Source organism: Chlorella variabilis (assembly GCF_000147415.1).
Source record: "Chlorella variabilis unplaced genomic scaffold CHLNCscaffold_43, whole genome shotgun sequence".
NCBI lineage: Eukaryota > Viridiplantae > Chlorophyta > Trebouxiophyceae > Chlorellales > Chlorellaceae > Chlorella > Chlorella variabilis.
In genome coordinates, this window is record NW_005435046.1 from 18700 (window position 1) to 29267 (window position 10568).

The window sequence follows — 10568 nt, forward strand, 5'->3', positions numbered from 1 at the left end:
TTGACTAGAAGGAAAGAGCAGAGGTTGAGGCTCCTGAGGCGGCCACGTCAGCGCCAGCGCGGAGTGCCTTCTGGGCTCCCCCCGCCTTTGTTTGGTATAGGCACGGATTTACATGCACGTGGAGAGCGGAGCGAGCAGCACGAATTGAGAAAAGGGGTGTTCACAAGCAAGGGGAACATGTGGAAGTACTGTACATCATCAGCAGGGCAGAGGTCAAAGTTGTGTAGGTCCTGGACAGAGTCAAGTCATTCGAGAGTTGTCTGTGCCGCAAAGAGAGCAGCTGTCGTGAAAGAGGTCCATATTCTCGGTGCAGGGGCCCCTGGATCACGCCCGCGCACGCTTGAGCTGCGGCCTGGCCCCTCCGGCCTTGCTCTTGGCCGCGGGCTTGGCTGCCGGCGCTGCCTTGCCCCTGGCCTTGCTGCCGCCGCCTTGCGCGCCGTTTGTGGCGGCGCGGTTCTCCTGCCCTGGAGACTGGACACCCTCAGGCTGCTGCTGCTGCTGCTGCTGCTTGCGGCGCGGCTGTCGAGGCTGCTGCTGCTCCTGCGGCGGCTGGGAGACCTCCTCATCGGCCGTGTCTGCTCTGAGGCCGATGGCAGCTGCCTTGACCACCACCGCGGCCGCCACGGCCGTCACCTGCTTCCGCCGCGACTTGCCGGGCGTGGCCTCTGGGCTGCCCAGCGAGGCATTCTCAAAGTCGCTCAGGGCCATCGCATCACCCTCCTCCTCCTCCTCTTTGGCCTTGGCTGCCGGCGCTGGCGCTGCTGCTGGCGCTGCACGTCCGCCGCGGGGAGCAGCCTCCCGCTCCTGGCTGCTGTCTTCCTCCCACCCGTCATCTGGGTCCTCCTCCACATCAGATGCATCCTTGAGCTTGCCGGCAGTCTCGCCCTTTGCCCCCCTCCTTGGCTGCTGACGGGTGGGAGTCGGGGCGGCCGCCTGGGCTGCGGCGCCACGCTTCTTGACACCTGCACCAGCCAAGCCACACCAGATCAGACGTTGAGCAGAGGACTAAGCAACACATACCCGTTGGCTGGCATCAGCAGGGCAGATTTATGCTGACAGCAATCAGCTGGATCGCACCTGCTGCTGTCGCCCTCTTTTTTGCCTTTGGCGCTGGCGCTGCCTCCTCATCTCCCGCTGCGCCGCCGCCAGCGCTCTCGCCCTCGCTGTCATCCTGGCCACGCCTGCCGCGCTCGCCTCCCGCCGCCACTTTCTGCTTGCCGCGCCGCCCGCTGCTGCCCGCAGGCTGCTGCCGCTCCTCCTCCCCATCCGATGCGTCCGACTGGTGGTGCGGGGTGCCGCCCACAGACTCCTCCTCTGCAGCGGTTCCGGCACGAGGCAGCATGTCAGTGCGGAGCCTACAATCCAGTACCGACTGAAGAAAGCAGTGCAGGTCACGGCAAGGTTGGCGCGATTCGCAGCCAAGCGCTGCCCCGGCACAGCAACAGACACGCCTCCCGCCTCATCCAACCCCTTCCACGCACCGCCCGCCTCCGCCATCTCCTCGTTCCCATCTGCCGCCTTGGCCGCCTTGCGCCGCTGCGACCCTGGCTTGGGGCGCGGCTTGCGGCCCTTGGCGGGGCCCGGCAGCTGCGGCATGAGCAGCCTGCAGTTGGGAGGGGACAGCAGCAAGCGTGGACTGGGCTGAGGGCCGCTGCACGTGCTGCAGTGCCGCTAGCCGACGCCGCCATGCGCCACCACGCCCCCACACCTGCGCATGAACAAGTCATCCTCATACAGGCCCGGAGAGAAGTAGCGGTCTGGGGGCAGGTGGCTGCCGTCCATGCGCTTGGCTGCAGGGCAGGTGGGGTGGGTGGGGTGTGCGTGTTGTGATGGTGCGGTGGTGGGGGCGTGCAGCTGAATACTTGCTGGAGGGAATGCAAGAGGGGCAGCCGGCGGGGCTGCAGGAGGGAGTGGCGCGTGCGTGCTGCCCCGGCCCTTGCTCACGCTGCTGCAGGTTGGGCCTGAAGATCAGCTTGGGGAGCACCACCTGCGCCGGGAAGTGCCCCGGCTCGGCAGGCTTGCCCTTGGTCAGCCGCATGCTGATCTGCTTCAGCAGCATCAGGCCCAGGTCACACAGCTGGTGCACCTCCTGCACGGCAGGGCGGCGGGTGCGGGGAGGCAAGGGCCAGGGCTGGGCGCAGGCTGGCGGGCAGGCGGAGGGAAGCGGTGCCGCCAGGCCTGGCCATGGCAGTGGATATCCGACGGGCTCCAGGAGCGGAGCAGCCAGCCTGGCGAATCACGCCTCTTTGCCCAGCAGGAGAACACGGTGCCTCCCCACCTGCGTGCGCGGCTCAACAGACGTGTCCTCACAAAACTTTAGCGTGCGCAGCAGCTTGAGGGCGGGCGGCAGCCCGCGCGCCACCTCTCCAGCGCTGGTGGGCTGCTCCGCGGGCACCGCCAGCGCCTCCAGGGCAAACTGCGCAGGCAGCCCGAAGCAGCAGGGGGAGGCGCTCAGGCAGGCCCGGCCTGGGCGGCACGGCTGGCCACAATCGGCGGCAGGGGAGCGGCGCTGTGCCGTGCGGCCGCTCGGAGCACGTGCCAGCGGCCCCAGCCTCCTGCCGCCGTACCCCGCACGGCACCCTACTCTCCCCGTGCCCCGCCCCACCTGCAGCATGCCCATGAAGGGTGCAAAGGGCCCACCCTCCCCGTACATCTCCTCCCGCTCCTCCTGGCTGGCCTGGCTGTACTCATCCAGGCGCTGCGGCAAGGAAAGAAAGCAGAGGAGTAGGACACGGCGGCCGAGGGTGAGGCGCAGGAGGCCACCGATGCGCCAGTGCGCAGCCCAGCGCAGCGGTGGCTGGTGTTCCACCATGGTTGCCACTCCCGTCAGCCCAGCAAGTGCAACGCGTCGCCTCGCCGCCTGCGCCACCCAGCGTTCACCCCAGCCTGCCCGCCCCACCCCGCCCCGCGCCCACCTCCTGCGTGGGGTAGTCTGGGTGGTGCGCCAGCAGGAAGAGCAGGTAGGCCAGCATGAACTCCGGCATGTCGTGCAGCAGGGCGCCGCCGCCGCCGCCGCCGGCCGCGGTGATGGCGGCCGCGCGCGCCACCGCGCGCCTGCGCGGCCGGGCAGGCAGCACAGCGCAGTTGAGGGTGACGTGGCAGGGCGACTTAGGCTGGCAAGGAGATGCGTGTGGCCACTAACCATCCATCCAGGCAGGGCCCCAAGCCAGGTATGGCATGCCTGCCAGCCCGAGCTGCGTCCCCACCACCCCAGCTACATCCCAGCCCCAGCGACAGCCCACCTGCGCTGCAGCACAAAGTCGCGCAGCGTGCGCATCGCGTAGGCGCGGTTGTGCTCCTCGGGGTCCACCGCAAACAGGGCCAGCACCGCAGCATACTTGGCAGCACGCTGCGCGCAGAAGGTCTGCAGCAGGTCGGGGGCAGGGGTGGGATGGCGCGCAGCGAGCGCAGGCGGACGTGACTTGTGTGTGTGTGTGCGCGCGCATGCGTGCAGAAGAGCAGGCAGGGCAAGGTGCCGCCAGCCCCGCCTCCCCCTGGTGCCCAGCCCACCTGCGGCCTCCCCGCCAGCAGCGTCACGGTGCGCTGCAGCTTGGCTGTCATGGCGCGGCGGGGCTCCATGAGGGGCTCCTGGAAGGTGAGCGCCAGGTTGGCGTACAGCGGCGCCGGCATGGCTGCGTCATAGGCCCGCGCGAGGCGCAGCAGGCCACACACCGCAGAGTACCGCACCCACGCCGCGTCTGCGCCCATGGCAACAACAGCGGAGGGTGGGATGGCGAGGGGCGAGGGGTACAGGGGCAAAGAAGGGCAGGGGCGGGCGCCTAGCACGAGCATCTGTTGGTGCCAGCCTCTTGCTCCCATCTGCATCCTCTGCCCCCTGCCTCGCCGCCGCACTCACCCATGCAATCCAGCTCCTCATCCTCCTCCTGCTCCTCATCCTCCTCGCTGCCACCCTCCACGCGCCGCCGCTTGGCCCGCCGCGTCTCGCGCTGCAGCTCTGCGTGCTCGGGGTCGCTGGTCCTGGGGAAGCTGCAGTAGGAACAGCGGCGACGTCACAAAGAGACAGCAGGACCAGGCTCCAAAGCTCAGGCGGTCCCAACACGGAGTTCCCAAGTGCCCGCAAGCAGCCCGCTAGCCCACCGCCCCTGCTGCTGCCGCTGCCGGGCACGCTCACACAAGGCTGAAGGGCTTGAACTGCGGCTCCCCCTCGTCCGAGTCCAGCAGCGGCTCCAGCAGCTCCCACACCACAGCGGCGCGCTCCGACATCGCCTGCGCGCCGCCACGGACCAGGCGCCGCCGCTCTGTTTCGGGAGGTCGCGCGGGCAGGCAAAGAAGACGGGCCGAGGGAAAGGGCAGGGCAGAAGCACAACACGCCCTGATCTCACGAGGGCAAACGCCAGCGGCAAAGATTCGGCCCCACCTGAGTGATGTCTGCCTTGGAGCTGTCCGGCACCAGGGCCTGGCACAGCGTGCGCAGCGCGGCGGTCTTGGAGGCGGTCACGGCGGAGGGGCGGCGCCACAGGCGCCCAGCCGCCACTGCGGGCCGCGCCTCCACGCCGGGGAGCGGCTTGCCCCTGCACCCCAGGCCACACAGGGGGTTCAGCACGGCGGCATCGCGTCCAGCTGCATGCGAGTGCCACGCTCCTTGCTGCTGAACCGAACCACCAGGGCGCCCCTTCCCGCTCCCATCTCCTAATGGTCCATCGACCATGCCCAACCACCCCCAACCACCCACTCCCCCACACACATGCCCACCCCCTGGGCCCTGCCCACCCACCCGCTCATGTCTGCCTCCAGCAGGTCTCCCACCACAAAGTCCAGCACCTCGCCCGCCCTCGGCTCAAACACCTCTGGCAGCAGGCGGCCCACCACCGACAGGCCCTTGAGCGCGGCCAGCAGGGAGCCGTGGGAGGCGAGCGTGGCGGGCGCCTGTGGAGAGCCGGGGCAGAGGCACGGTGACAGCCCTGCATGCGGAACATGCAGCAAGAGCACGGGGCACCCGCAGGCCGGCCGAGGTATCTTCAGCCATTAAAAATGCGGCTGGGGCTTGCCTTGAGCCTGTCCAGCAGCGAGTCTGCCAGCTCCCCCGCCACCTCAGCCGCCTTGTCCTGCCCCGCCAGCACCACCAGCGCCTTGGCCGCCGCCTTGACCGCTGCGGGGCCGCCCTCTGTGCACATGGCCTTGAGCCGAGCCAGCAGCTGCAGGCATATGGCAAACAGCAGTGTGGCGTCAGCAACCAAGGAGACGCCGAGGCTTGTCAAGGTTGGGCTGGAAGGTGCAGACCAGCTGACTGCTGAAGCCTCACCGACTGCGGCACCCCCCGCTTGGCCCTCTGGCAGTGCGCCAGCATGCCCTTGCCAGTGTGCGCCAGCACCTTGGCCCCACACTCTGCCACCGCGGGGTCGTCCGACTCAAACATCTCCAGCACCTGGTCCAGGCTCTGCACAGCAGGCACAGCACGGCACAGGTCACCAGGCAGGCAGCTAATTCATTTTTCTTTCTTTGATTGAGATGTATCTGAGAACACGAGTGGCAGCCGCAGCAAATCGACATTGCCTCCATGAAGCTGCCGCCTGCCCCCAGGCCTGCTGCAGCAGCCAGCGGCTCCGAAGGGCAGAGTTCCACTCAAGCACCAAAGGGCCCACCTGAGCCAGCAGGCGCGGCGCCGCCGCCGACACCGCCACAAGGAAGCGCTGGACTGCGAGGCAGGCAGGCAGGACAAGCGCAGCGGGCAAGGGTGCATGGATCTAGCCCCTACACCGCTGGATGTCGCCCTTGGCCCCTCCACCACAGCAGCCCGTCCCTCCTGGACCACACATTGCAATACGGACCCCCCAGCCGACCCCACCCACCATCTTCGCTCTGCTCCGCCTCCTCCATCGCCGCGTGCAGCACCTCTGGCGACAGCAGGTTGGGGGTGAGGCGGGCCACCAGCACACGCACCAGGTCGGCAGCGGGCCCCTTGGACCCAACTCGCTGCAGCACTTCCTTGCCGGCTGCGGGGCAGGGCGGGGCGGTGGTGGTGGTGGGGTTTCAGGCAGCCTTCGGGCAGCTGCGAGCAACGCTCAAGACAAGGGAGGAGAAGGCAGGAGACGCTGCTGCCATGCCAGGCAGGCAGGCAGGCAGGCACCGCACCCGCCACCGCGTCCTTGTACGTGCAGCCGTGTACGGCCAGGGTGGCCAGCCCCCGGAAGATGTGGTTGTCCTTGGCCTCAGCCAGCTTCTGGAGGCCTGCAGGCAGGAAAGGTGCACGGGGCAGGGCAGGCAGTAGGCATGCGTTTATGCCGGCGAGCAGGGTGTCAAGCTGTGGAAAGAGGCAGGAGAGGTCTCAACAAGCAACGCAGCGAAGCAGACACGCAGGCAGGCAGCAGCGGCTGGCCGGCTGCCAGCACAGCATGGCATCAGCGCCTAGGACAGACCCACCTTCCTCCGGCTTGCTGGCACCCCACAGCGCCCCCACCAGCTCCGCCATGCAGCTCTGCAGCTGGGCCTCCGGGTTGGCCATCCGCCGGCCACCCGCGCCGCCGCCGCCGCGAGTCGAGCCCAAAGCCGCACCGCCGCCCATCGAGCCGGCTGCGCCCATGAGGCTGGACGCGCGCTGCTCCTTGGCGGCCGCCCGCAGCGCCAGGAAGTGCTGCACCTGCGCCTGGATGGCCACCTTGCCATTCAGCACCTGCGCCAGCATCTGCCGGTTCTCGTCGCCTGCAGGCAGGCAGGCAGGGCAGGTGCAAGGCAGCTCAGCAGCAGCAACGGTGGTTGGGGAGGGCATGGTGCCAACACGGTGTTGCTGGTGGTACAGCCTGCACATGTGTGGAGCAGCACCTTTGTAGGCATCTGGCGCAGGCCAGACCAGCCCAGGCCAACACACCTGCTTGGAACCAGAGCTGCGCCCAGTAGCGCGCCACGTCAGCGGGCGCCAGCTTGGCGGGGAAGATGCCGGCCCTGAACACGGTGTCAAAGATGTGGCCACGTAGCTCCGGGTCCCGCACCCCGCAGTTGCAGAGGACCACGGGGATGGCCAGCATGGTCTGGGTCTCGGGCGAGGCGCCGCCGCCAGCGGTAGAGCCGCCGCCGCCGCCAGAGCCACCCTCTGCCGCCGCCAGCGCCCAGGTGCGCACCAGCGCCGCCATCTGGCTGGCCACCTCCCGCCGCACGGCGACCTTCTTGTCGCGCAGGCGCAGCGACAGGCAGTGCAGCAGGCGGCCGCGGCCGTTGGTGGCGGTGCTGATGGCCAGGCGCGGGTGCTGCTGCAGCACGGCGCACACGGCGGCCACCGCCGCCTTGCGCACGCCCTCGTCTTGGTCAAACAGCTTCTCCGTCACCGTGCGCAGCACCTCCAGCTGTCGCTCCTCGTGGCCCCCGCACGCCTCCATCAGCGGCGCAATGCACTCGGTCGCCTTGCGCCGCACCTCAGCCTGCGCCACGCAAGCAAGCCACGTCGGGGGGGACATCAACCCGGGCACATTGGCTTTTTCCTTGCAGTGGGCTGCTGCGTCCTAATTTCAGCCACACATGCCTACCAAGGCTAGGCCCATTGCAACAGCGGGCACTGCCCGGCAGCACGCCCCAGCAGTACCGCGCACCCGCCACACACAACCGCCACACACGGCCACTCACCTCCACGTCGTTGGCGCGCCCCAGCAGCGCCTTGAGCAGCGGCTCATACTCATCCAGGATCTTGGAGGCGCCGCCGGGGTGCTGAGTCAGCAGCTTGGCCACCAGCTCCACCGCCGCCCGCCGCTTGGAGCCGTCCCCCTCCCCCTCCAGCTCCTCGCGCAGCTGCGGCTCCAGCGGCAGCAGCGCCTGCGGCACCGTCTCGTGCACCTGCGCCACCAGCGGCAGCAGCTGTTGGCCACCGGCGGAAGGCATGCCCCCATCTGCATGCCGCATGCCGCTGGCATCCACCCCCCATGCATGCCAATCTTTCCCTCCCACCAAGCTTGCGCACACACCCCTTCATCCACCCACCGCGTAGAACAGCTCATAAGCATCGTCCTTGAGCTCGCTGTCGGTGCGCACGCCGGTCAGCAGCGCCTTGAGGAACTTCTGCAGGTAGGGCTGCACCGTGGTCTCGCACCGCTGCAGCAGCGCGGCCACCAGCGCCGCCGCCGCAGGCGCCTCGGCCGCGGCGCGCGGCAGCAGGCGGCCCAGCAGGATGTCCAGCTGCTGCTGGGGCAGGTCGTCGGCCTCCTCCACCATGCTGCGCAGCAGCTCCAGCACCGTGCCCTCCAGCACCCCCGCATTCTCCTCGCTGCGGCGCAGACGGCAGGCTCGCAAGCCAGGGATGTGAGCAGGGCCAAAGCTGGCAGCCGCGCTGTGCAAGGGCAGCTTTGTTTAGCAGCGCCACTAACAGGTGTGGCAGAACGGCAGGCAGCCGGCGGGCAGCTGCTCACTTGACCGCGTCCAGCAGCGTGGCAAACAGGTTGCACACCAGCTCTTCGGCATTGGGCAGGTCCAAGATGAGCAGCGAGCACTTGACCTGCCGCAAAGCACAGGTGGGCAGGCAGGCAGGCAGGTAGGCCCTCCATGAGAGGCACGTCCGGGGCAAGGCTGGCTGGGGGCTGGACAACGCACCCCTGCCACGGCTGCAGCAACAAGCTTGCACATTCTTCCCTGTTGCCCACACCGCTACTCCCGCTGCTCTCAAACCACGCCGCTGCTTGCACCCACCTGGCTGACGGTCTCCAGGATGGAGAGGCAGAGCTGGAAGTGGGGCGAGGCGGGATCCTCCAGCTCCCCATACGTGCGCGTCAGCAGCTCGAAAATGCCCTGCGGTAACAGCCGTGACGACCTCTTGCAACCCACACAGCAGTGGTGCACCGGCAAGCTGCAAAGCAGCACCCACACCCACCTGCAGCTGGTCGTCTGTGTAGGGCGTGTCTGGCGCGTTCAGCCGCAGGATGTGGCAGAGGCAGAGCGCCGTGTAGAGGCGCACCTCCTGCAAACGCGTGGCGGCGGCGGCGCGGCGATGCATTCCCACGGTTGCGCCGGCAGCGGCACAAGGGCTGCCGGCGGGCCACAGCCTTGCCCAGACCCGCCCAGCGCGCCCCCGCACCTTGTCCTTGTGGCGCAGAAATTCGGGGCGGCCCAGGCCCTTTGCTAGGTTGTGGGCAGCGAGCTTGGCGCTCTCGGAGCTCTGAGCAGCCTCGGCGAGGCTGTCCCCCGCGCCCTGCAGGCCGCATGGCAGCCCACCGCGGGGGGTGATCACAAGTGTTGGGCCCCTGAGCGGCGCCAAGGCACCCACACGGCCGCCTGCCCACCTTGAGCAGCCGCAGCAGGGCGTCCTTGCCCTTTGGCGGCGACAGCAGCGCCTTGCCGGCCTTGTCAATCTCCTCGTGGGCGTCCTCCTCCTCATTGAACTCATACGAGCTCCTTTTGCCGGTGCCCATATTTCGAAGACAGCCGCACGCAGCTCTTAACTGGGGTCGCTCATAACCGCTGCTGGCGAATGCTGGCAGAAGGGGGAGGCCAGGGCAGGAGGCTGCGGCCACCTGTGCTGCATTTCATGTGCTGTGGCTTTCTTTGGCCGGGCCGCCCAATTCGCCGGCAGGGCGGCCCCAACATCCATCGGCAGCGATTTGTGTGCAGCTGCAGCGGCTGGCGCAGCCCAGGCGCGGCTTTTTGGCAGAATGGCCGGCGACGACGACGATTTCGTGGCGGGGGGCAGCGAGGAGGAGGAGGAGGAGTATCAGGAGTCTGAGGTGCGGCTTCGGAAGCACGCTGGGGTCTCAACCCCACGCTCAGCGATCACCTTTGTGGCACAGCCCCCGCCCGCTCTGCCCTTGCTGCGAGCTGCGGGCACCCTGCACTCAATCCAATGCTTGCGGAGAGCGGCGCAGCGCACGGAGCTACCTTCGGGAGTAAGTGTGAACGGCGGTGGCCGTGGCGGCAGCATCACCCAGCCCGCCCACTTGCCACCCGCCCTGCAGGAAGCTGCCTCCGACGATGAGGATGAGGAGGATGTAGGCCGACACCGCAAGAAGGCGGCTCAGAAGGAGGAGGTGAAGAAACCTGCCAAGGGGAAGAAGAAGAAGCGGAGCGGTTTCATCGACGATGCTGCCGAGGAGGTGCGGCTAGCGGCGGCTGATTTGCTCCGCTTTCCTCTCGAGCCACCTGCCGCCTGTTGAACAGAGGAGAAGCAGCGCTTGGCAGCAGCAGGGTGCACGTGCCTTCAGCAGGGGCAGAGGGCCTGGCGCTGGCTGAGCGCACTCCCTGTTGGCAACGGCATGCAGGAAGAGGACGGCAGGGCTGGCCGCAAGCGCTTGCGCGCCTCCGCCTTCATCGACGATATCGCAGGCAAGCTGCCGCTGCTCAGCAGGGGGTGCAGCAGCCGGCAGGCACGCGGTGGGCAGCCCGTCGCACCGCTGCGTGCGAGACTGCCAGGGCTGCCGCCGGCCTTGGCGTGTCGCGTCACCCTCGCCCAGCCTGCCCCCATGCCGTGCTGCAGAGGTGGACGATGATGAGGATGAGGACGACATGGAGGCAAGCGGCTGTGCAGCAGCTCGGCGCTGGGCAGGCGCTCGCTTCCTGAGCGCGCCCCGCTGCGTGCCTGCCCGCCTCCATCCACCCCCCTGCGGCTCCCTTCCCTCACCCGCGCTCTCCTGCCTTCG

General features: G+C 68.5%; 2 protein-coding genes across 2 annotated transcripts in view; one reads left to right on the forward strand and one right to left on the reverse strand.

The window, feature by feature from the left end:
• Window positions 1-324: 324 nt before the first annotated feature.
• CHLNCDRAFT_142576 (hypothetical protein) lies at window positions 325-9347 on the reverse strand (the record flags this gene model as incomplete). The annotated part of the gene is made up of 28 exons (XM_005842768.1): window positions 325-962; window positions 1078-1314; window positions 1482-1603; window positions 1709-1790; window positions 1945-2089; window positions 2279-2416; window positions 2606-2698; window positions 2916-3054; window positions 3243-3364; window positions 3511-3698; window positions 3857-3987; window positions 4133-4227; window positions 4379-4532; window positions 4736-4887; window positions 5052-5156; window positions 5264-5398; window positions 5604-5656; window positions 5811-5954; window positions 6094-6189; window positions 6382-6660; window positions 6827-7373; window positions 7576-7782; window positions 7927-8209; window positions 8352-8437; window positions 8629-8727; window positions 8810-8896; window positions 9014-9127; window positions 9219-9347. The coding sequence occupies 28 exons, from the start codon at window positions 9345-9347 to the stop codon at window positions 325-327; spliced, it is 4800 nt and encodes a 1599-aa protein (XP_005842830.1).
• A 240-nt stretch (window positions 9348-9587) lies between these two features.
• The window catches only part of CHLNCDRAFT_142577 (hypothetical protein), a gene marked incomplete at both ends in the record, with an annotated part of 7311 nt that continues 6330 nt past the window's right edge, over window positions 9588-10568 (forward strand). Inside the window, 4 exons of the mRNA XM_005842754.1 lie at window positions 9588-9659; window positions 9888-10025; window positions 10191-10302; window positions 10406-10503. Coding sequence (XP_005842816.1) covers window positions 9588-9659; window positions 9888-10025; window positions 10191-10302; window positions 10406-10503 — 420 coding nt within the window. The remainder of the gene's footprint in view (window positions 9660-9887; window positions 10026-10190; window positions 10303-10405; window positions 10504-10568) is intronic.